The 27,003-nt window shown below is 39.6% G+C and overlaps 1 protein-coding gene across 6 annotated transcripts in view; it reads right to left on the bottom strand.

Annotated features, from left to right (window-relative positions):
- Nucleotides 1–27,003, bottom strand: part of Cit (citron rho-interacting serine/threonine kinase) — a 166,748-nt gene that overhangs the window by 123,866 nt on the left and 15,879 nt on the right. For all 6 annotated transcript variants that reach the window (XM_005396520.2, XM_005396522.2, XM_005396521.2 and 3 more), the window contains exons 5-8: nucleotides 20,989–21,090; nucleotides 8,872–9,014; nucleotides 7,265–7,358; nucleotides 696–899 (exon numbers count right to left, since the gene is read on the bottom strand). In XM_005396520.2, the coding sequence (XP_005396577.1) occupies nucleotides 696–899; nucleotides 7,265–7,358; nucleotides 8,872–9,014; nucleotides 20,989–21,090 (543 nt within the window). The remainder of the gene's footprint in view (nucleotides 1–695; nucleotides 900–7,264; nucleotides 7,359–8,871; nucleotides 9,015–20,988; nucleotides 21,091–27,003) is intronic.

Genomic DNA, 27,003 nt, shown 5'->3' with positions numbered 1-27,003 from the left:
CAGTCATCAGAAAATAAATTTTTTCTTTTATTTTGTTTCGTTTTTTGCACTGCAGGGCATGGAACCCAGGGCCTCTCATATACTAGGCAAGTGCTCTATCACTGAGCTACACCCTTGGCCAAGAAAACAGTTGAAAATTACTTTCTATCTATTACTATAATTTTAACTCATTTCTTCATTCATTTTATACCATACTTAATAGTGCTGGGAAGCATTAGTGCATAAAATCGAGAGCATGGACCTCAGTGCCAGACTGTTATTTTGGGCAAGTTCCTTGACTTCTCTGTGCCTAGTCTCCTCACCTGTAAATAAAAATTTTAAAAATAAAAAATAGTAATAATAATAATAACACCACCTACCTCACAAGGTTTTTGGAAGATGAACTAAAGTAGTAAGCTATTTTTTCATCAGTCCTAAGATTCACAGTTAGGCACGTTTAACAGCAAAGAAATCAAGAGGCATTTTATAATCAATAAACATGTAGATTAATTGGCAGCAGTTCTTTTTCAGTGGGACATAAAATAATGACGTAATCTTACAATTACTGGCAGCTGAGATTCAATGAACTATAATTAGCAAAGCATTTAGGGCAGCTTTTTGCACAGAGTGCCATGCTATTTTACACATAAATGTTCAATCACACAATTTTTAAATGACATTTCCCAGTATTACTTCAAAATCGAATGACCCTTTACCTGGAAATTCATGATATTATTGAAGGTCCTGGCAGAGGTTCCCTCTGTGAATGGGGTTCGCCCATAAACCATTTCATAAGCAATAACGCCCACTGACCACCAGTCACAGTCGAGGCCGTAGGTGCCTTTTCCATCCCCGTTCATCACAGTCAACACTTCAGGAGCCATGTAATCTGGGGTTCCAATTGGGAGCTTGGCATTCACCTAGAAACCCATAAATAAAGTGAACTTTCAATTATCCTCAAGTAGATTGCCAACAGCCACATCAGACACAGGCTGATTTGCCACTGATTACTATTCTCCCAGGCACTTAATCCTCTGTGAAGTGGCACATATCACGAAATGCAAATGCTTTACTCATTTAAAAAAAGTGCATAATACAATCCAAAGGCAAAGGGGTAAGATTTTTTGATGATATGCACTCTTTGGTTATTATACAAATGAGAGTTCGGTACATAGTTAAAATGAAAGATATGTACCCTGATACCAGTTACTGATGTAGCAGAACTTTTGTTACTTAAGAAAAAACCAAATGATAATAAACCCCACAGATCAATCTGTAAGATTAACCTAACTAGTACTGAAAAACAGCAGCCAGCTGGCCGTACAATACCCTAAATGCATATGGTATATCAAGTTTTAAAAAACTAGAAAACTGCTTTGGAAATCCACATTTCTACTTCAGCCTACCTGCAGGGCACAATGTGACCAATAACTTCCTCCCAAGGCCAAGTTTAATGAGCCATATTCCTCACCCCCAACTCCTGTTCTTATGATCCCTCCCCACTGTTCAGAAACCTGGGCCTCCTACCAATGGCACCCAAGCACCTTGGCAAACAGAGATGAGGACAATGTAGGAGGGCTTTCAATAAAGCTAAAGGTATTCCACTGAAAGGATTGTCCTTTTTTTCCCCTAACAATCTGTCCTTCTAACTGTCAGTTTTAGATGTTGTTTCTTAAAATAATGCTAACAAAAGAATTAGCTTTTCTGTCCCTGACTCTGTCTTCCTGTTAGGGAACTCAGTAAGTGGACAACCCCTTCGGTCTTTAAAAATATTTGTTTGTTTTGTGATATTGAACCCAGGGCCTCACACAAGTTGGGCAAGCACGCTACCACTGACCTATACCTTAATCCCTTTATTTTGAGACAGGGTCTAGCTGAGTTGCCGAGGCTGGCTTTGAACTTACAACCCTCGTTATTTAGCCTTCTGAGTAGCTGGGATTGTAAGTGTGCACCACCTCACCCAGCTTTGTTAAGTTTTACTGACCCATGAAGTTTGAAGTGTAGGGATTTCCTGTCTAACCTTTTTCCCTATTAAAATAAGCCCTGAATTCAGTCATATACTGTGCTGCCTAGTTTTCCCATAACCCCAAATCATAAATGGGCTTCTCATAAACTAGCAGTTCAATGATACAAAAGAATCTGTCTTCACTGAAGGGTGTCACGTGCCCTTACTGAGACCAGAGCTTTGAGATCTGACCACACACCTTTAAGCTTGGACTTTATATCCAAAAAGTAAATTTGCTTTGCTTTGATTTGATTTAATGGGGTACTGAAAGAAAAGGATACTATGAGATCTCCTTTCCCTAGTGAGGACGCTGGCCAAAATTCTTCCATCCTCTAACTTTAAGCTGGTCCTTTCCTCTGCCCAAGGCTTTCTTATTACAGGATATGAGATTTCTGATAATTCTCCCATTCCCTCTCTCTTATTATTTACATATATACATGTCTATGTGTATATATAAGGTAGGAATAAATATTCCTAAAATTCTCCTATCCCTTCTCCTTTTACCCTTTCCCTTAGGGCGACTCTGGTGCAGGTTTTCTTCTCTCTAAACCCAGGAAGCAGTGTGACGCTACTCTTCCTGACAGCCAGTGAGCAGCCATTGTTCTAGGCACAGAATTTGCATAATTAGCCCCTAACTGGGAAAGCTGGACAGTGACATCATCCAAGAAACCCACAAAAAGGGCTGTGTTGAAGGACAAACGTGAGGGCAAAGGAGAAAATAGCTGATCGAGACAGACCCACCGGTGACTTAAGCTTGAGGAACTGAAAGCTTAAGTCAAGTGGAAGCCTTCATGGCAGGAAGTCAGTTTAATGTATATATAAATGTTAATAAGCTCAGTAAGGGATGAGGATTAAACTCTAGGGACTTAGGACAAACCACAGTACTGACAATGAGCAGTAGATATCCTTTAAATAATATAACAAGAAAAACTAAAAGTTGGTTTAGCTACACAACAATAATATCACCATATTGTTAATTAAATGCTCACCCTTGTTGATTAGATGCCTAATTATGTTACAGAGTTAAAACTACCCCATTGTCAAATATGTACCATTTGCACTAGCTGGATTTTATTTGATTTCTACGTAGACTATTCTGGAATATTTACTTCTCATTGTCTGCAGTTGACAGGACACAGTCACTTGTTCCCATCTACAGCTGAACTTGACCGAGTCATTTAACAGGGTGCCCCATCCAAAGAGTATAAACTGTCAATGCCTCATTTGCAAAGTAATGATTAGATTTATCAGAGTCAGATCACTCCCCAACTATTCTTGCCTCATCATAGATATGTAATTACATACATGAATGTCCAATAATTTTCTAAATTTCTAAGTGTCATTATTAATTTATACTAGAAAGCTATGAAAGGAAAAATAGCCACTGGCTTGCTCTCTGTACAACTCTTACTATAGTGCTTATTAGCAATTAACAAAGGCTTTTAATGACTACCAAGTTCCCAGTAATCACTGACCTCCAAGTGCATTTACCCTGTCCAGCATGTAATCTTTACACGTCCTGATAAGGAGTTTGCAACATGCTTTCACTCTCCTCTGGTGACAATTTAGCCAGCTAATCTGGGTGAGAAGATGAAAGCAAACGTGTACTAGGAGCCCCACCTGCCTACAGTACACTGACAGGGCCCCGGGATTACAACTTCGTTAATTTTCACTCTATTTGGCAGGGGAAATAAGCCAGTTCAGCAGAAAACAGTAAGATAACGTCTAGGTGACAAGAAAGTCTGCCATATTTTAGAAAATAAAAGGAAATAAAAAGAAAGAAAAAAAAGGAAAAGAAGGAAAGGATCAATTTAGCAGATTCTTTTATAAACAAATGAGGAAGACAAGAAGAAAAGCATTGTCTTCTTTCTCCCAACCCCTTTCCATCAAATGCTAAATATAAAACTAATTTTCCCCATCTAGCTCCCTAGAGCATAAACATACACATGCAGAAGCAGAGAGAAACAATTCTCACTATGTTGCTCCCCTTGTAGAAAAGAAATCAAGTCCTTTCATTTTTACATAAATTTGCAAAGGCCATTGGTCTATATGGGTTTCCAACTGCTAAATGGGGCTGGTTATCACTTAACATGCTATAATGCACTTTATCTAAAATCTCCTTACAACTGGTTTCAATAGAACCAAATGAGAAAGATTGGAACCGCTAGCTGTTTGCTATTCTTTGAGATTCTACAAACGTGAAGTGGATGCCCTAGGTCACATAGCAGATCCTCTGGCCACTAGGCCCCTCTTCCTATTGACTAACATAAAACACTCCAAAGCTGCATTTCTGAATAAGAAAGGTAAGATAAAGAAAATAGACAGAGAAGAAGCTCAATGCGTTAAGATTCACAAACATCCAAAACACAAAGATAACATTTGGAAGTGGTAGGGAAAAGGATTGTGGATTTTTACATAACACACAGTAATTTCAATAAATATGAGTAATATTTTGTACTTCATATATTTTCAGTGAAGAAAACATATTGAATACTTTAGATCCAGAAAGTATTCTATTCAAAGAAAATACCTATTTAAACTTCTACCATCAAAAATAAAAAGAAAATATTGAGGCATACCTGTAATCCCAGCTATTCAGGAAGCTGAGGCAAGAGGATCACAAGTTTAAAGATAGTCTAGGCAACTTAGAGAGACTCTGCTTCACAAGAGAAAATGAGAAAGGGATGTAGCTCAGTGGGAAAGTGCTTGCCTAGCATGCATCAAGTCCTGGACTCAGTTCCTAGCACTGAAAAAAAATTCTAATTCTACATCCACATTTGACCTACATTGCAAATTATTGCTCTTCTATAATAAAAGGGCCTTTACATTTAAAACAATCCTCAACATTCCTTATCTGCTTGTCACATTCTGGTCCTAAACTCAGAGAGAAAGAAGTATGATATTCTTAAGTGTACACACTGAGTGCCGTATCTCCTTGACCAAAATAATCAGAGGTTTAGCCTGCAGCTGGAAATAAACCTGAGTGCCTCTTGGAGGCTCCTGCCTCGGGTAAAGATTACTAAATGAGAGGAACTGAAAAGGCAGTGTGAGGCACTGACAGGCAGAAACTGGCCGTGAATAAGAGTCCTGACTCTCCACTAAGGGCTCCGAAGAGAATTAACTCCAGATATGGAGATAGGGCCTTGCTTTTAATTTCCATTTATTTCCCAAGCACTAACCGTGCACCTTGAACCTAGTTTCCTGAGTGGGTTTTCTTAGTTGCAACACATATTGGCTCTAATTAAGCAGTTTTCTGTTGCTTCTCAATCACTGTAAGCACTTTCAACCCAGGGTGCTTTTGCTCCCCACGTCCAAGGGGACATTTGGCAGTGTCTGGAGACATTTTGACCTGCCACTGGGTGGAGTGGAAGGCTATTAGGATCTAGTGGGTAGAGATTAGAGATGAAGGTAAACATCCTATCATACATAGGACAGCTCCCTACCACAGACTTATCTAGATCAAAAGAGCAATAGTGCTGAAATTATACCATCAGACTATGCACCTACGCTGTAATGGCTTTTTTTGTTTTTGTCTTTTTGAGACATGGTTTTGCTATGCAGATCAAGCTGGCCTTGAACTCACTTTGTAGCCCAGGCTAGCCTCAAACTCACAGCAACACTCCTGCCTCAGTTTCCCAAGTGCTGGGACTACAGGCGTGCACTGCCACGCCCGGTGCTATATTTTCTAAATACATGTGTGTATTAATGTCACTAACACAACACATCTTTGAACTTTAGGAGATAAAGTTTTGTGTTACTTTCTTCTATGCTTTATTTTACTAAATTGAATACCTAAGTTTTCGTGCCTGTTTCTGAAGTACATGAAATTTTTTTACAGGAGTGGGTAGCACTGGGGATTCAACCCAGGGCCTCACCCATTCCAACCACATGTATTACCACTGAGCTATACTGCCAGTTTCTTTCTTTTTTATTTTTCTTTTCTTGTCTTTTTGAGACAGGGTTTCACTACACGGTTCAGGCTGGACTCGAACCCTTTTCAGCGATCCTACTGCCTCAACCTCCCGAGAGCTGGGATTACAGGCTTGTGCCACCATGCCTGGCTTCACTGCCAGTTTCTGTACATCACTTTGAAAACATGAAGCGCTTTGACTCTATGATCAAATTCTTAATGTGAAGATTAGCTGAATAGATTATAAGAGTATAATCTGAAAAAAAAATAATAGTGTCAAAACTGAGAAATCCTGACTATACAGAGTGTAACAAGCCTGTTTTTCCAAGGGCTTAAACACTAACTTATCTAAAGTAGGCCTCAGGCCCGCAGAACACAGGCCAGACACTGAACTGAAGTGCAAAGAGTTAATGAAACACCAAGTCTTTCCCTAATATCAACCAGTATTCACCTTCCCTCCAGGGAAATTGAGGGTAAAGGCAATTTGACTCATTGTCCTTTATAAAAGACTTAACTCTGAAATCTGGGAGACATTTTGGAGCACAGCTTCTCTAATTTCTTAATTTGTGCATTTTAACTAGAATCAGTATTTTCTGGAGAAAGAATAAAAGGCCAAGTTCATAAGGACTTGTCTAGGTCACCAAGTGGCTCAGTTGTGAAATTAGTCTTTAAACTTAAATCAATTTTCTCCTAGACCTATCCTTTTTGCATAGCTGACCTGAAAAATTTACATTTCAGAACACATCAACTTTATTAGAGGATTTAACTCTAATTTTTTTCTTTTTACTTTGTCATCCTTTTCCTAAAGTACTCTAACTCTTGATCTTAAGAGCTTCTTTCCTGCCTTACTAATTAGCATGTAGAATACAGCTTAATTTTTACCAAAAGTCCAAGACTTAAAAAAAATGACATTTTGAGTACTGGTTCTTGACACTTAAGAATATTTAGCTCAAATGTTCTAGTGATTAATTTCAATTTTCCTGCATAGGAAATAGAGGAGTTGAGAAAAAGGAGGTTACATTTCATCAAAATATTTTAATGTAAAAAAGATAAGACCATTTTTATAAGAGGCGAGAAAAATGAAGGGAAAAACAAAATAAACATTTTTCTTTCTTTTTAACCAAACCATAAGAATATCCCTAAAGGTGTTTTGTAGGATATTAGCAGGTACTGTACCTAAAAGGGGGCTAAGACCTGGGAAATAGCTTTTGCTCCCACCCCCACCTTTATCCCCTCAAGGAGTCACACAGAGGCAGATGAAGCTTCCAAAATGTTGTTCACCACTATATCCTCCGTTTCCCAAACTTATGAGGACCAAACAATATTTTTTAGTAAAACTTCTATTTAGCTACTGTCTTCCATTTTGTTACCATTTTACTTGAATTCATTTTAGCAGCTGATCCAAAATCCACCAGCTTGATGTGTCCCATTCGGTCAATGAGAACGTTCTCAGGCTTGATATCTCTGTAAACAAATCAAGACCCCGGATTAGCATTACCTTCTCCATGCCAATCAGCAAGTGGATGCTCCCTAGGATCTCAATTTGGCCAAGAGTTCGGTTTATATAATGTTTTACACAGATTTCCCCCGTTGGTAGGTATGAACGACTACCATATATTTTGCAACACAAATTTTTAAAAAGAAAAACAAGAAAGAATAAGAAAGGAAAGGAAGCAAAGACATGTTAATAGACGGAGTATTTCTGTTAGAATTACACATTTTATATTACAAAAGCTAAGGAGAGGGGCTGGGGATTTAGCTCAGCGGCAAAGCGCCTGCCTGGCAAGCGCAAGGTCGTGAGTATGGTTCCCAGTACCGGAGAAAAACCAAAAACCAAAAAAAAAAAAAAAAGCTAAGGAGAAAAGATGCTAAGTGATTTGCTCAAGATCATGAGGCTAGTTGAGTATTTATTCCAGATTTTGCAATTCCTAGGCTAGCCACCATTACATTCTCACAGCATTCTCAGATAGTCATGAAACATCAAGTGAATGAGGACAGGAAGAAACACGACTGACTGAGAACTACGCGGAACAATTTTGTAAATTACTAACAGGGACAGTTAGAAGTATCCTATGGCTTGGATCTTAATGTTTCCCGGTCCCTAGAGTGTTACTACTATTGGGAAGCGGTAGATCCTTTAAAAAGTGAGACCTAGTGAAAAGTTTTCAGGTCACTGGGACTGTTTCCTCAAAGGGCACTGTGAGATTGGCCTCTTCCACTCACTTTCTTGCTTCCTGGCCCCGAAGTGAGTGGTTTCGGTCAGCCACACATTTCCACCACCACGTGCTGCATCACCACAGGCACAAATTCCAAAACTATGAACTAAAATAACCCTTTGCTTTTAAAAGCTGATTATCTCAAGTATTTGATATAGAGATTGTAAGCTGATTAACACCAAGTACAACTCTCTGATCTTCTGTTCCTACATGATATGCAGTTCCTTCTGCAAATCAAGTTCAGTTTGTCTACCAGATAACCAAAGAAGGCATGCAAGAGTTCCTGATACAATTAGCTACATCATTAGTTCATAACAGACCTTACTAGCAAACTTGAGAACATTTTATATATATATATATATATATATTTTTTTTTTTTTTTTTTTTTTTTTTTTTTTTTTTTTTTTTTTTTTTTTTGTTTTTTTTTTTTTTTTTGGTCTTTTTGAAACAGGGTCTTGCTATGCAGTTCAGGCTGGACTCGAGTTCACTCTGTAGCTGAGGCTGGTCTCAAACTTGCAATGATCCCCCTGCATCAGCCTCCCGATTGCTGGGGTTACAGGCTGGGATTACAGACATGTGCCACCATGCCCAGCCTAACATTACAGTTGTAGATCTATCAAGCTAAAATGTCTACCATTTTGGGAAGTTTAGTTTCAGGGAAGACTGATGAAAAATTGGACAAAGCATTATTTTGATCCTGAATAGGAACTCTACCATGATACAAAATAATTCTCAGTATGCTACTGAGAAGTCTCACTTACCGATGTACATATCCCATCTGATGAACACTGTGAACAGCTAAAATCAGTTCAGCTAGGTAAAACTGAATCATATTTTCATCTAATTGGTCCTCATATCTATTCAAAAGTGAAAGCAAATCCCCTCCAGGCTGATATTCCATGACCTGTAAGAATGCCAAAGTTATTAGTTTTTCACACACCCAAAGAAGGGAATGCCTCAGTTAGATCCTCAAATACCACCTGACATGTTATAATTACAGTGTCTCCACAAAGCAAGGGAGACGTGTGAGACATATTGTAAGACACAGGATGAGGTCTCTGCCCTACAAAAATTATATCCGTTACCCAAGAGAATCGATAAAATGAAAGACTAGTCCCAGACGCCATGCACAATGTTTGCAAGGCAAGTCTAAAAAGTTGAATTAAATCCACCCACTCCCCACCCACCCGCACTGACACTCCAGACATTCCCTAGGATTAGGTATGCAGCGTAGATGGATATTCCTGGAGGGCAACAAACTCTCTTACATCCTTTTTGCATTCCCCTCAGCACACAGCAGAATACAGGAGGCGTGCAATGTGATACAATCTTTTCCTTTTACAGTCAGTGTAGAAGGTAACTGAGTCTCTATTAAAAATTTAACTACAAATACATACAACTTTGACCTAGTAATCCTACTTCTAATGATTTATTTTATAGGTCCTTACAATAGTTTGCTGATAAACAGATAAATAAAGATTCACTGCAGCATTGTTTATAATGGGGAAAAAACTGAAAACCATTCAAATATCCATCCACAAGAGACCGGCTAAATTATGTTACAGCTAAACAGCAGGATATGATGCAGGTATTAAAAACAAATGGATTCCATCTACTCATACCCCTGTGAAAAGCTGTCCATGACAATATAAAATGACATCTTGTATAAGATAAAATGTATTTCCTTTTTATTAGAAAAAGTATTAATCTGTTGGTATATGTAGAAAAAAACTCGGAAGAATATAAAGCCTCAGGAAAAATGTTTGCCTAGCAAAAAAATTTTCCACCCCAAAGAACTGAAATCTTTCCTCCTTTTGATGATAACTGGGTACGTGTAATATTCCTGAGTCAATATGTGGCCTTGAGGCCAGTTAACAGGGAGGCTTCAGACTCCAGCTGAAGAATTTACCTCTCTGCCTCTCAATTTTATCCTCTGTAAAATTGGGATAAGACTAATCCCCTTGCAGCATTAAGCAAGACAAGGTCTTTGGAGGGCTAGACAAGGTGCATGGTACCTACATGAGGTCTTCAACTACCGTTCAATTCCTGTCCGTCCCCTCCCTTTACTGCATGGTCCATTTCAAGCTGGAGAGAAGCTGGGACACAGTCTGACCATCACTGCAACCACGTTAAACTTTACAGAGTTCGCCTATCTTTGGCTCTGATTTCCCACTTTAATGGCCATGTCATTTAGGTTGTACCCAATCTTCTCTGGACAAAGGCAAGATTCAAATATAGTTTTAAAAATAAAACACTAAGTCTACCAAACACTGCATTCAACTCTTGGATTTGAATTATCACTATTATCCTCCAAGCCCATTTGCCTTTAGTTCAGAATTAGAAAAAAACTCTAGGTAGAGCATCTGCACAAATCCCTACGGGCCCCACGCTGGTCCAGTAAAGATTCAGCACCAGATCAACCCAGAACCAAATATCCTTAGCCATTCTCCCTGAGGGCTCCTGGTAATCTGGGAGTCTACCCTATTCACATGGCTTCTTACACTGGAGATACTCAACCAGACCCTGGACAAGTGCATTTGACAAGAGTTCATTTGCACTACAACTGCTGAAAACAAATTAATTTATGAATTAACAAGAGCAACACTTAGAAGGGCCAGCACCTAATGTGCATACTTTACTTCCTCCAAATTCACAGCAGACGTAAGTTTCTCATCACAGCCCTAGAGGAGCCCAGGAGCACCTAGCTGCCTGTAGCTCACCCACTCATCCCAACCTGGTTCTCCACAGGCCCTAGGTATGTGGGTGAATGCTAATTTGTACGTCTGTTTTAAATATATATTTGCCATTAAAAAGGTTTGAAACATCAAAAAATTCACACATAATAACAGAAGTACTCATACTTTTAGAACTCAAATGTCTTAAAATAAGAACAATGCATATTTATGATGACATGCCACAGTTAGAAATTTCCTGTGGTTCTATGAAAGATGTGGAAAAAACCGAACGGCTTCTAAGTTTAAGGCCGAGAAAACAAATGTATAGCAGTTGCTAGAAACTTCTAAGAGCTCACAAACTGACCATTATTCGGTATTTAGTGTCTGGTCCTAAACATTCCATTTGTTATGGCCAGCAGAATAGTTCAGAAAATAATAAGCATGTCTTCAAAAGATTAAAAAATTACATATTCTTCACTCCTCTTTAAGACCCCCATTCAAACTAGGTTACTCTTCTCTACAGGTCAAACAACTCAAGTCTTTAAAAACCAGGATTGATTGGGAAAACAAGCAACAAAACTGACAACAGCTGCTAACCAGCAAGCTCCACCACATGGGGCCAAAATAGACACACTAATTGACAAATGTCTAAATAGATTGGGTTCTTATCAGAGAAACTAATTAAACCTGACCCATCAACACAATTCCAAATGACCACATTATAAATTCCAACAGTGCACCATAAGGAAAACTTCGTTTGGACATTTACCGAGTAAATTTGGCTATGCCAAAATGTTATCCATGTTCCAAAACTACACTGTGGGATATAGTTGTTCATTCTGTAATGCATGGAGCCTATGAGAAAGAGGGTTTGTGTGAAGCCAGCTACTTAGTTATTACAGTGTTGAGTGTGATACAGTGAAGAACCAGGACTTGGGGGCTTTCAGAAATATCTCTGGACTGTTGAAAATGGTACCAAAGGGCTCCAAAAGCATCATCAAAATTCACAAAACTGAGTTTTAAATCTTCATGCTAGCTGACTTGCTATGCCCCAAAGACTGAACTCAGAAGGACACTATGAATTCATTAAGGACAAAGTCACCATCAGAGAACGTGCCCGACAGTCCATACACAGCATACAATTTTAGCCAAAAATGTGACTCAGTTTCTGGTTTTTACTACTCAAAGATGCCTACTAAGGCACTGATCATCCCAAAAAATATAGCACCAAAACCAAAAGACCGTTAAGTCCTCCACAGCAGGTTTTCTCAGGTTTTCCTGCCCATCAAAATCACCAGAAGTGCTTTTCAAAAATAAAACACATTCATCCAAATAAATACTTGAAGGCCTAATATGTGCCAGGCACTGTTCTAGACAGCAAGAAAACAGCAATGAGTAAGATGAAAATACTTGCCTTGAGCTGTCATTTTAAGGGACTACGAAAAATTAATAATAATAATCAGTATAAAAGAGTAAATTACATCTGCTTCCCATCCCAACTGCTTGGGGAACCTGTTAAAAATACGGATTCCTGGGACTGACTGACTCCAGACTCTGTGGCTCCACAAGTGTAGTCAAGGAATTTGCATTTTTCATGAGCTCCTAGGGCAATTCTGACACAGCCAGCCTAGCATTGCACTGGGACCCACAGCTGGGGAGGCTGCAGAACCACTGAGGCTCCCTACTCCAATCAAATTAAAAGCTTCTACTGCAGAGGTGCCCTTGCATAGACCTTGCCTTTAATACAGCCATCACTTCTGCTGCTTATATTTTTTCAGTGACTACCTGGAACCTTTCTGAATATTAAGATAAGATCACTGACAACCAAGGGCTGGAAAAAAACCAGTTCATCAGCACTGAAGCAGTAATCTTCCAAGCTTCCAAGCACTAGGAATGTCTCCTGCACACAATGAACACCTGCAGGTCACCCAAATGGGGATCACCAAGGCATAGTAATCAAAAGCCAGGGAGAGAGAAGAGAGGAAAGAGCCCTCCAGTGAAACAGCCCTAAACAATGTGGCAACCCCACCGGTGGCAGAGAAAGCACAACAGCTGACAGCCGAGCCTGAATGGGAGTTATAATGGACTTGCTTTTTTAAAGCAAAGACTTTCAGGCCAACAGAGACAGACCCTTCTGATGGCAGCAGCTGCAGATGCTAATTAAAGGGCAAATCTTACATGTGTTCCGTTTGGAAGGAACGGATGCTTCTCTGCTGGTGTTTGCATCGGTAACCCAAGCACTCCAATGGCAATTTCCATCTATTGTGCTGAATTTCAAACAAAGGACAAATGTGTATGTATGCATGCACCCACATGCATGCTTGAGTGTATGCGAATGCATATGGGGGATATGAATATTTAGTAGTTCTTTAGTACTGCTATGGTTTGAAAGAGTCCATGCTAATTTTTGAAAATTTAACCCTCAGATTCCAATAATGATGGTATCTGAAAGTGAGGCTTTTGGAGGTGATCAGAGCTAGTTGAATCCATGCTCTTAGATTTCTCAGCTTCCAGAACCATGAACCAAGTAAGCTTCTATTCTTTATCAGTTACCCAGCCATAAGTATTTTGTTATAGCACCAAGAAACACACTAAGACAAGTACTCTATTCCAATTTGCACAAAGCATCATTAGAAACATGCTGTGCTGGGCTGGGGATTTAGCTCAGCAGCAAAAGCACCTGCCTGGCAAGCGCAAGGTCGTGAGTTCGGTTCCCGGTACCGGAGGAAACATGCTGTGCTTGTCACCTCTTAAAGATGCAACCTTGAAATGTTTGCACGACTGAAGGTGCCATGAAAAAACATAGTGATGTCCTTGGCATCATTATCTGCCCAGTATTCCTGATCTTTGGCATGATGGAAGACGAAAGGGATCCTGTAAGCAGACTGGCCCCTGGCAGAGACCCTGTACTATTCTTGAAGGGCAAGATGACCTAGCAGAAAAGAGAAAAGGCCCTTTATCTCAGAAAATATGAATCCCAGCCTGATTCACTCATCTATTCAAAAAATCCTTATTGAGTATTGAATCATCTAGAGTCTTGGCAAGAAACAGCATACTCAAACTAGGTAATTGAGGACATTAATTAATGAAGAGGCTATTTACAAAGGTTAGGGTTAGTTTAAAGGCAATAAACATAGGACAGTGAGCACCCAGGGCTAGCAACAACAGGGGAATAGGTACCATTCCTGGGCCCAGAAGAATAAGGAAAGAGATTCTGATGTGTACACAATTACTGGTAGGACAAAAGGAAGAAGCAATAACCAGAAACTAATTTAGACCTTTAACTCTAAGACACTGATTCTCAAAGTGAGATACCTGGAGCAGCAGCAGTATCACCTATTAATTTGCTGAAAATGCAAATTCAGGTGACCTACCCCAAACCTACTTAATCAGAAACTTGGGGGGTAGGGCCAGACAAACCGGGGCAACATGATTAAATTGTGGCTCATAAATGGTAAAATCCCCAAATGCACTCACCGGAAATATGCATCAAAACACCAGAACACAAAACAATGATTTCAAAGGCACAGAAAACTCAAAGAACCTCCCAAGGCAATAATGCACTCGGCAATCGAATTGGGGTCAAGAAGAAGATTTAATATCTTGTTGACCAATGAGAAAATTGAAGCTGAAAAAGCCAATGACTCTAGGGAGACCAAACAAGGAATAGCAATAAAACAAGAACGAATATTAGAAGTAACAGCCTCTTTCTGATGGGCAACTGGCTTCTAAACCCTGGGCTTCTGAAGCAGCAACATGTGAATACACATGCCTGGAGAGTTTTGCGACATGCCTAAAAATTCATATAATCTTAGCCAAAAGATCAAAACAGCACATGTCTCATTGTCAAAACTATCATAAGCTGCCACATTTCAGTCGAATAAACAGAGTTATCTTTATTAACTCTCTCCTGACTCCCAGTGATATAATATAGGCTTTGTGTACAAAGCTATGGAGTCAGTATCTAGAAATAGTCCGTTTCCAAATTGTTTATATCAGAAGGAAACACTACTCACAAAATTGCACAGGTACAGGATGATGACAAGAGAGGAAAGATAAACTAACCCCAAGCAGCACATCAAAATAAGACTCTATTAACAGTGATTTTGGACACAGCAGTATAATGCAATGAGAAATAATAAGGAAGGTGGGGCTAGGAGGCCTGGCTTCAAATTCCAGCTACGCCCCCCTATCCATCCTTCCCTTCTTCCATAGTAATAAGAAGTTTACCTGGACATAAGCCACCCAGCTGGACAGTATATATCCAACTCTCCCTAGAGAGATGTTCTGGCTGACAAAATATGTGAGAAAATGATGGATCCAACTTACACATCATTTGGTGTAAAAGGAATTTGCTTGCTCTGAATTCCTGCTCTTTTAACAGCCAGCTGGAACACACACATAAAATGGCCCAACTTCAACCACACAGAAGCCAACATCTTAAGGAAGGGAGGAGCCACAAGATGGAAAGAATCTGGGTCCCTGAATTAGCACACATAACAGAACTGCTTCACCAGCTTGGATAGTATGTTGGGGTCTCTTTGTTACAGTAGCTGAGCCTATCCTATACTAATCTGTCTCCATATCTAAACGGAGAAAAACATTTGGAATGAATGGAAAAAAGGAAATGTAAGATCACAGGAGGGAAAGGAAGTTGGTGGTCAATTACAGGCTGAGAACCAGGGTAGCTTGAGGAGCCCCTCAGCATGAAAAATATAATACAACGACACTCACAAAGAACTTAGATACAACATACCTCAGGTGGTTGAGTTGTAAAACAATGTTTCCTTTGTAAAACTCAGCACTTTCACAAAGGACACTGATAAAGGCATCTGTTGTACAGAATTGAACAGATTTCTTCATGAACCGGATCAACAAAGCACAGTTTCCACGGGCCACGTGCCAGAATACCGTACTGGTCTAGCCTTGGTATATATAATCAGACGCTACAATGGAGTTTGCCACCATTTTCTATACACCAAAAAAATTGTAAGACACATTCATTGGCCACTGGACATGGGATATTTTTAACCATCAAGTTCAAGAGAACCCAAGTTCAATTTCCTTGCACTGTACTCTAACTTTTTTAAAAGTTTTTTTACTAAGACTGTCTTGATTACATACTTTAGAGAGCAAAACTCCCACTGCTGACTTAATATGATTTCTGTAACACAATAAGTAAATCTGTATGTAAATCAGATTTCTATGAAATTAATCATGTATTCATCCAATGGATACTTCTCAGGCCTTTACTTGGTAAAGCTCTAGTGAAAGCAAGAGAAATATAATTGCTCCTCTCATACAGAAGTGGCCCGGTGGAAGAGACCAACAGCCACTCAGGGAGAATTAGATGGTGTTATAAGCATACACAGGGCACCCATCCCAGAAATGGAGGGTCCAGGAGGGATTTCTAGAATTGATGTCTGATCCAAGGACAGAAAGAGGAATAGAAGTTGGCCAGGACAACAGAGAAAGAGTGAACAGCATGTAGAAAGGTCCAAGGCAAAGTAAAGCAACAAAAGGGAGTTCAAAATGAATGTAAAATGAAGGGAGAGAAATGGTACTTGACAAGAATATTCTGAGGGACACGTGAAAAAGGCCTTATGAACCATGTTGAAGAATATCAACTTCATCTGGAGGGTTGAAGCGTTTTAACAATAGGATGGGGGCTGGGGATATAGCTCAGCGGCACAGTGCCTGCCTGGCAAGCGCAAGGTTGTGAGTTAGATTCCTGCTAAAAAAAAATAAAATAAAATAATAGGATGACTTGGCTGCAGTATATGGAAGAGTTGGGGTGGGAGAGACAGACAGCAGAGAGGATACTCAGGAGGGTTTTCATAGCAGTGCAGGCAATTGAAAACCAAAGGTGGGACTCACACAGCAGCAGGACTGGAAAGATGATGAGACAGCAAGGAAAGATTTATAGGATGCACAGTCCTATTTTCTTTTTCATTGATTTAAAATGTATCTTCAATTAAGCTGCATTAGCATTACAAATTAGTGTTCCTCTGCCAGCAAAGTTTACTATAATATGTAAATTTGCCCCAAACTTCAAAGGTTTGGAGATTTGTAGGTGGTCACCAGACACAACAGAATTTCAGTTCCTTATACCATTGCAGATCTAGGGTCCGCTTATCTCACAGCACATGTGTTTCCCGATCCAGACTTTTTCAGATTTTATAACGATAAAGCAGTCCGTGTACTTCGTATGTACCATATAACACCCTCCTTAAGGTCTAGGATATCACCTCATAATCAAATGCGTTCACAATTGTGCAGAAAAATGTGAATCATCACTCTAAAGGCAATGAATAAGGAGAGCTTGGGTCAGGTTTTGCTATAAACTGAGTTTAAGTCAGGTTTTGCTGCCAAGCGAGCAACATAAGAACCTGAGGTTATTCAGTGCTCTGGGTATTTCAGAATTACAGATATAACAGATGGTAGACCCATGCTCACAATTTAATTCCTATGCTAAGTTTGGATTTTTAGATGAAAACTATATCCTTAGATAGTATTTTACTCCAAAGTACCAAAGCACTTGAGAAGAAAATGTAGACCAGTAAATGCAAGACCCTATGGGTAATACCCAATTGAGGTACTAAAGAAGGGTATAAAAATGTCACTGAATCCAGTATCAGTGTGCTGAGGCAAACAACTCCAGAAAGTAGCTGTTTCTATTTTTTTTATTGTTTTGTCTTTTTGAGACAGGGTCTCACTATGCAGTTCAGACTGGCCTTGCACTCACTATGTACCTCAGGCTGGTCTCGAACTTGCAATGATCTTCCTGCCTCAGCCTCCCAAGTGCTGGGATTACAGTCATGTACTGCCATGCCCAGCAGTAGATGTTTTTAAAATCTTTCCCACTTCACAAGATGGTAAGTGGAAAAACTGAGACACTGCTAAGTATGTCAATGCCAGTGGCAGGATCAAGAAAGTAGCCTCCCAGCCAAACTGCCCCCAAAGAGAAAGGCCTCTATGGCTGAGAACCTGTACTAGCAGAGGAACCAGTAAATATTCCCAATCTGAGAAGTATTCCCAGAGAGCTTTATCCAAGCAAAAGTCCACAGCAGCTAACACAATTAAGAAAAAAGAAATGCAGGGTTCTTTGTAATGTTACAAAACCAGCTGGTGGTAATAATAATAATGCTTTCAAAATGGGAAATTCTCAAAATACCCAGATACTACCTTCTGAAGATGTAACTTGAAAAATGTTGATCTCCGAAGGAAAATACTACAGTCAACATGTAAGAAAACTGCAGCTGAGTGTCTTTCCTGGGACACAGCTGATCACCATCAGTGGATATAAGGGCAGCAAGCAGGTATCTTTAAAGCAACTAAGCAGTGGCTTAGCACATGCAAGTGACAACGATTCCTCAACGGAGTTTCTTTACATAGAGCACTCAGAATTTGTCATCACCTCTACCAAAACTGACCTTGATGTTATGAAATCCCAAAGCATCTCAACAACATTTCCTTTTAAGAAGCAGCAGCCTCAACAGACCAGACATCAAAAAGGTGAGCACTTTTTTTTGTTGTTTTTTTGGTCTTTTTCTGGTACCGGGAATTGAACGCATGACCTCGCACTTGCCAGGCAGGCGCTGTGCCGCTGAGCTAAATCCCCAGCCCCAATCATTCTTTATTTTTTTTTTTTGGTACTGGGAATCGAACTCATGACCTCAGGCTTGCCAGCCTAGCACTTATGCCACTGAGCTATATCTCCAGCCTGCCAAGGTGAGCACTTTAAATCAGAGGAAGAGAAATACAAGTTTATGGAATAATGCACGACACACTAGAAAATGCAAGACAGACCAGTCTCCCAATTCCCTGGCACAGAAGGTTCAGTGAAGATAGGGAGAACTTTTCTTAAAGCACTGGCAAATAAACTGTTCTAGATCAGAAATAGTCAGTGAAAGCCCCAAAAACTATGCAGTGAGAGTTGAAGACAGCAGTCCGCCTCTCTTTCACCCTTTTCTTTTGTGAGTTTCTGTAAAAGTTTATCTTAATTCAAGACTAACAAGATAGTCTTATTTTAAGGGCTAGATCAGGAAGAAAAACTGTTTCTAGGATACACTTTTTAAATTTAAGAATCTAATAGGGAGAACTTTTCTACAAGCACTGAGAAATAAACTGTTTATTCCAGATCAGAAATAAAGTCTGTGAAAGCCCCCCAAAACTGCCCAGTGAGAGTTCAAACAGCAGTCCGCCTCTCTTTTACCCTTTTCTTTTCTGTGAGCTTCCATAAAAGTTTATCTTAATTCAACACTAACAAGATAGTCTTGTTTTAAGGGCTGGAACAGGAACAAAAATTGTTTCTAGGGGCTGGGGATTTAGCTCAGTGGCACAGCGCCTGCCTGGCAATCTCAAGGTCATGAGTTCGATTCCCGGTACTGGAAAAAAAACAACAAAAAAGAAAGTAAAAGCTCAATATTCAGATTCTGTAGAACCACCTTCATGGGGAAGGAGGAGCCCCTGAAATCATGAGTATAGAGGAAAAAGTGAATGGCTTGCTGCTGGACACTGGTGCTGGTCTCTCAGTCCTTCTTTTCAGTCCTAGCCTTCCTTCCAGCCATCACACCTCAGTGAGGGGAGTCACTGATGAGGTAACCCGCTATTTTTCGCAACCCTTGGACTGTAACTACTTGTTGGATCTTTCTTGCATATCTTTGTTTTCCTGAGAAACCACTTTGAGGATGCCAACATGTATTGCAGCAGCCATTGATGATTTCCTACCAAACTGTCCATAACTGTAATGTTTGTATTGTTCCTATGCTATTTTGTAAATGGATGTATGTTTGTTACTATGTGTTTGCAACAACCATTGAGAATAGTCAATGATTATTTGATTGATCACTCATGTATAGCTCTATTTGTTTTCCCTAGAGACCACTTTGGAGAAACCAGGGTATAGTACAACAACCATTGATAATTTCCTGCCATTTCTGTCTGTAACTCACTATGAGTCTATCTGTTTTCCTGAGAAACTATCTTGAATATACCAATAGGTAAAATAACAACCATTAATAATGTCCTACCTCTTTGTCTGTAATTCCGTGTATCCCCCTACTGCTTTGTTGTCCTTCTTTTACTCTTTAAAATTTAAAACAAAAATTGTTTCTAGGATATACTTTTTAAATTTAGGAATCTAATCTCCTAAGAACTTAAACAAGACCTCCAGTGAATTTTAGAACTCCATCAGATATGCTATCTATGCATCAGGGAAATCTATGTCACCGTTCAAGGAATGAAGCAGGTCCTGGGTTCAGTCCTCAGCACCATAAAAAAAAAAAGTAGGTTTGTACGTACTAACATATAAGGATGCCTGGGATAAACTTTTAAAAGGCAAAAAAGGAATCTAAAGAGCCAAATGGAGGGTAACACACCATTTTTGTAAAACAAACTACATATATGAGTATATTCAATTTAGTTTTCATAGGGCATAACTAAGGGTCGGAAAGAACATATATCACCATTTGTTTCCCTAAAAAGAAGTATCAGTAAAACAGGTAGAGGAGTTTCCCTTCTACTTTATACAATATACATATTGATGTGTGGTATTTCAACACATGTAAACAATGTGCCATGATCAAAGCAGGGTGATTAACATAGCCTCAAACATTTATCATGTTTGTGTTAGGAACATTCAAAATCATCTCTTCTAGTTATTTTGAAGTATGCAATAAATTATTATGAGCTATACTCACCCTACTGTGTCATTGGACACCAAAATTTAAATCTCCCTTTTAACTGTATTTTTGAACCCATTAGCTAGCCCTTCTCTATCCTTACCTCTCCTTACCCTACCCAACCTCTGGTAAACATTCTACTCTCTATTTCTATAAGATCAACTCTTAGCTTCCATGAATAAGTAAGAATATTCTGCATTTTCTTGTAACAACCATGAAAAAAATATTAAAGTGAGATTCTATTAAAGGTAGTTACAAACCATTCCCAAATAAATGACTTCTCATTATTGCCCTTGAAGCCACAGCTACAGTACCCAATAATCAGTGAAGCATTTCTAAATGGGCTGGCTCTTAATCTTTAGAACAAGGAGTACAGGGAGTCAACTGGAAATCAGAAAAGCAACTGAATGAATGAAGGGTGTCATGGCCTGTGGGGGCAAGAACTACATTCAATTTGGCAACTGCGTTATCAGCATCAGAGAGCTTGGCTCATTCCAAAAAGATAGATATAAAGACTCACCAGGTAAAGATTATTTTTGTCCTGAAAGGCATACTGTAATTGGGGAATCCAAGGGCTTGTGCTCCGAGATAATATGTTCCGTTCTTCCTCAAAAAATGAAACCTAGGGGAAAAAGAAACCTTTTAGACAAGTATATTATGAAGAACTAACCATGAAAAAAGAATGCCCTTTCTTCTGTCTTTAAGCCTAAATTGATGTTTCTATTGTAAATTCTGAAAAAAAAAAAAAAAATCACTTAACCTGGCATGTGACCAATCTGTTATTTGCCTACTTTGTTCACAATTTTTTGTCAGGTCCAACATATTATCTGTCCGATTATTTACTTAACATCTTTTACAAAGTTAAATCAGTTACTTTGAATCTACATATCTTTTTCTTTCTCTTCACTTTCCGTTCTGGAACTGTAGAACAAGTTAAGTATCCATACCAGGTGCTAGAGACAAAACATCAGGACCCAGAACAGAACAGGTATAAGGACCAGTGAGGAGGATGGCAACTAGGTGTGGGACAGGCCTAATTCAGCATATCAAGGGCCAGTGCCTTTGGAAGGAAGAAGACAGCCACATGTGCAGTGGCCTGGAGTAAGTTACCTGGAGCCACAAGGGGACCAGAAATATCAACAAAGAGTAGATAGTATGCATGCAGATGCAGAAAATAAAAATTTCAAGGGTACAATGTCAGAGGGGCGGGTTATTGCTATGGTTGGGACAAGATTCCCTCAAAAGGCTATGTGTTACAGGGTTAGTCCTACCCCATGGCACTATGTTTTTTGTTTTTTGTTTGTTTGTTTGGGGTTTTTTGTTGTTGTTGTTGTTTTTCCAGTACCGGGAATTGAACTCACAACCTTGCGTTTGCCAGGCAGGCGCTGCGCTGCTGAGCTAAATCTCCAGCACCCCCATGGCACTATGTTGTAGGGGGAGGGCTTTAAATAAGAGGCAGAACCTAGTGGGAAGTCTTCAGGTCACAGGTGCCATGCCCTTGAAGGGGATATCAGAAGCCCAGCCCCTTCACCTTTCTCTCTTTTGTATCCAGATCATGAAGTGAACAGTTTGCTCTGTTCTGCTGCCATGTTGGGCTACCTCGCCACAGGGCCAAAGCCATGGGAACGACCAGCCACAGACTGAAACCTCCAAACTGTGAACTACGATAAATCTTTTTGCTTTATACACTCATTATCTCAGCTATTTGTTATAGTAACAGGAAACTGATAAAGTTACAAACATGAAAAGCATGAAAATTAGAATGAATCCTGTGAAGTTGGGCTTTCAATATATACAGTACACACACACATAAAAATGAATATAGAACTAAACATGTGCACGTGTATAAGTACGTCTGTGTGGGTGTGCATGTGTACATGTGGGGCGTATAAGTACATATGCTGCATCCATATACATATATCTTCAGCGCTGTCCACTGAAAAGAGTCTGAAAGCAATAATACCCTAGTAGCAATGCAAATACCCCACATCCAGATCTTGGCCTCTAACCGGCATTTTCTACTCAGCACAGTTCCTTGGAGATATGATTGATGCCAGGCATAGGAGAGTGAAAGTAAATGTACAGAAAGGCCCAAACACCTTGCAATAAAAGAAAACAAGAAAGCACTCAAAAATGATGGAGATTTGTCAAATGTACACAAATGCCAGCTTAAAGAGACAACATAGAGACAATCTGAGTATAAAAAAGAGAGTAACAGATTGCAATTCATTGACTGAACTAGGGATATGCAGCTCCACATAAATGAATGAGTGAATACACTGAAAGTTTTGTGAGGAATAGGACATTTCTATCTTCTGAAAGCACCTTCCCATAAAATACTTACTCGGGTATAAAGGGGAAAGGTGCCTATGTGGCAAATACCACTTAATGGAGCAATAAGTGAACATCACCCAGAATGTGACAAATTGAAACTAACAGTCCTCTGTTGGGGTACATCAGAGCAGAGGCCCTTCTCTGTGCTAGTTCCTGCAAAAGATCTGGAACCTGAATCGAAGCATCATCAGACAAATCTAAGTTTTACCAAGTAACTGGTCTGTAATCATAAGGTCATAAGAGTCTAGGAAAAAAAAAAGGAACAGATCTCGATTGAACACTAGCATAGCAAGATAGGAAAACTAAATGCCAGGTGTGACTGTGGAGGGGGCCCTCTTGTTCTAAAGGGTGTTATTGGGACAAGAGGTAAAACTTGAATGGGATCTGAGGATTGGCAGGAATGTATCATTACTATTTTCCTGATTTTGATGGTTACGTTGTGATTCTTGAGACAAGGTCCCTGTTACAAGAAATATACACTAAAGTACTAGAAAGTAATGTGTCACCAAGTTGCAAACTTATTGTCAAATGGTTGAAAAAAAAGAATTGTACTTTCTGATAGCTAATTTACACATCAACCTGGCTAGACCATAGCACCTAGTTATTTTATCAAATAATTTCTGTGAAGGAATTTTGCAGATGCAGTTATTTTAGTATCTATAGTCAGTTGATTTCAAGGAGACTATCCTCAATACCTGGATGGGCCTCATCTAATCAGTTTAAAGGCTTTGATAGTAAAATTGCTATTTCCCTGAGGAAGAAGAAAGTCTGTGATTCTTGAGACAAGGTCCTGCAACATCAGGACCCCAGCCCCTTCGCCTTTGATGATGCCTGCAACATCAGCTTGTACTAAGAATTTCCAGCTTACTAGTGTGGCCTACAGGTTTCCAATTTCCCAGTTTCCACAATCACATAAATCAGTTGCTTGAAATGAATTCTATAGATATGTATATATACATACATATATTCTATGGGTATGCTCATATATATGCTATGTGTAGATATATTCTACAGTATACTGCCATGTGTATAAATATCCTGCCATACCTATATTATGTGTATATATAATCTCTCTATATATATGTGTGTGTATTTATATACACAGTCATCCCTATTTGGGTGGGTTCCAGGGTTCTCGCAAATCACAGAATCACAGATGCTAAAGTCCCTTATACAAAATGGCACAGTATTTTCATAGAACCTACCCATATCTTTCCATATACTTTAAACCATCTCTACATTACTTATGATACCGAATACAATATAAAATGCTATAGAAATAGTTACACTGTATTTTATAGGGAATAATGAGAAGAAAAAAGTCTGTATATATTCAGTACCCATGTAATTTTTTCCACCAAATATTTTCAGTTTGCTATTGATTGAATCTGCACAAGTAGAATCCTTCAATAAGAAGGCTAACTATATATATACAGAGCCTGCCCAAAAAATGTATACACACTTCAGGAAGAGAAAAGAGCATGATGTTTTCTTCAATAGATGGTGTTACACTTGCATGGGGGACCCTAGAGGATATCATATATTGCAGAAAACCCACTACACAGCAGGTCCTTGGAGAAGAAGCTGAAAGTGCATGTGCAGCAATCTCAATGATCAAGGTTACCCAAGCTGCAGTTTGCCATACTAATAAATGTCTGGAAGCCAATGGCCACCACTTTGAGCACCTCATGTAATAGTAGAGGTCAAGGGTAACTTGCATTAATGTCATGATATCTCAAAACATTTAGTATTAAAATATTTATACAGGTTTTTTTCTCTCCTGAACTGTATATAAATGTTTTTAGCAGACTGTGTGTGTGTGTGTCTGCGCAGACGCGCATCTGTGTCTATACCCCTTTTTTTTTTTTTTTTGAGACAGGGTCTTGCTATGCAGTTCAGGCTGGCTTTGAGCTCACTTTGTAGCCCAAGCTGGACTCAAACTTGGAACGATCCTCTTGTCTCAGCCTCCCGAGTGCTGGGATTACAGGCATGCGCCACCACGCCTGGCTTTGTGTGTGCATCTCAAACAGAGAAAAAGTTGTTTAAACTGTATATGATGGTTAGTTTTATGTGCCAATTCATATATGTAGGATATATAAGATATATACATATATATACGTATGTGTATACAGACACACACACACACACACATCATCATGCTGGCTCCATTCCTCTTACAAATCCTGACTAGTATACTGCACTTGCCACTTTTCGATAAATTTGTGATTTCTTGGAAATCTAAATAAGCTTAATTTTAAATACACCTTCTTCTGGTTAGTTCTAACGACACCATCATGAAAGTCACAGGCTTTGCTGTGCTAGTTAATATTCAACAGATAAATGCTTTTAAATCATTTGTCCGTGTGCTACTTAAAATCACCTTGCATGCCCCCAAGGTTTAATCAAATCATTTGGCAAACAGCAGCCCAACCCCAGTAATTTATTGCCCAGGCACATAAAAGGTGTTCAGTGGAGGTCAGCTGAACTGAACAGTCTCCATTTTTACTTGCTCACCACTCATTCGGTCTGACCTCTGAAGCGTCCATCAGAGCAAATGGTCTCTGAGGATCTCTCCCAGTAGTCACAGTACTCTAGGCAAGTGTGCTGCCTTGTCCCAAGTGACAGGCTATGTTTACAGGACACCACTTCTCCTTAACCTGTTCTCTGACATTCCCTTTCTGTCTCCCCTGTGCTGGCTTCCCTTTTCTTATGCCTTAAATTCCAAATCCTAACCATGATTCCATTAAGAATCCTACTTTTCTTTTATAATGGATGGATGGTTCTCATTAACTCCTGTACATGTATGACTTTAGGAAGCCCCAGATCACATCCCATACAGTCATTTCAGGTCATTTGCCTGAGGAAGGCACATATATTTCAACAATTCTAGTTTTTTCCTGCAGTGTGGTACTTCTTATTTTCTATCTAAAACATGAGCACTGCAAGGTCGAGCTACATCTAATGCCTCTACCCAAAGACTTACAAACATACCAAACGAAACAAATGCTCGGTAAGGGTGTACTGATGATAGATAGTTCTTACTTAGGTGCAGGAGGCTGAATGAATATCTTTCATTCCTGCCTTCCAGATTATTTGCAATGTCCTATCGTTTTTCCCTTGCTATACTATGGCTCACATTTTATTCCAAAACACAGAGAGTACATCATTCTTGGACTCTAACAAGCGGCCTACGAACCTCCGCTGCTTCTCTGACTGGAGGCCACACAAAGTCACTGAAGTCCTTGGGACCAGACTGTGATCTCAGCCTCTTCCCTGCAAAAGCTTAAATGATCTCCAACTGCTCTACAAAGTACACAGCCATACAAAAATGGCATTCGGGGGAGGGGTGCATTCTGGTTTAGATGTTAAATGTTCCCCCAAAGTTCAGGTGTTGAAAGGCTTGGTCTCAAGTTAGGAGGTGGTGGAAACTTTAGGCAGAAAGCAGTCACTGGGAGGTGTGCCCTTGAAGGGGGTGGGACCCTGTCCCCTTTCTCTCTCTCTCCACTCCCCTCCTTCCTGGCTGCCATGAGGTGAGCACCTCTACTCCAGCACGTACTCCCTGCCATGATGCTCTGCCTCACTACAGGCCCAGAAATAATAAGCAAAGTGATCATGGACTGAAATCTTTGAAACCAGGAGAAAAGAAATCCTCTCTCCCTCAAGTTGATTTTCTCAGGTATTTGGTCACAGCAACAAAAAGCTAACACCAGGAGTTATTGCATAATAGGTACAGAATTCCTGTTACAGATAATTTTAAAATTCTAGAAATAGTTGTACAACATTGTTAATGCTCTTAATACCACTGAATCATATAATACGAATGGTTAAAATAGTAAATTTTATGTTATGTATGTTTCACCACAATGATAAAACAAGTTCTTGAGATTTTCTCCCATCTGCCCCTTTCCCACCCAAATATCCTAATTTCACCCCATTCCTCAGTCTATTTGTTTTAAACCACTGAACACACACACACACACACACACACACACACACACACACACACACCTGCATAGCATCTTGGTACCCAAATTCCAGAATGTCACCACGGCCATACTTCTGCCTAGTATCTCCTCACCCCTTCTGTACATCCAGAACCTATATTCCCTCATCAGTGAGGACTTCCTCTGTCTCTGGCTTAGAGACACATCTCCCCTCACATCACCATTAATGAATCTGCTGATTATTTTTCCCCCTGTGA

Source organism: Chinchilla lanigera, unplaced genomic scaffold, assembly GCF_000276665.1.
Source record: "Chinchilla lanigera isolate Chin_1 unplaced genomic scaffold, ChiLan1.0 scaffold00054, whole genome shotgun sequence".
Taxonomy (NCBI): Eukaryota; Metazoa; Chordata; class Mammalia; order Rodentia; family Chinchillidae; genus Chinchilla; species Chinchilla lanigera.
Note: the sequence above shows the minus strand (reverse complement) of the source record. Positions and strands in the feature narration are given on the sequence as shown.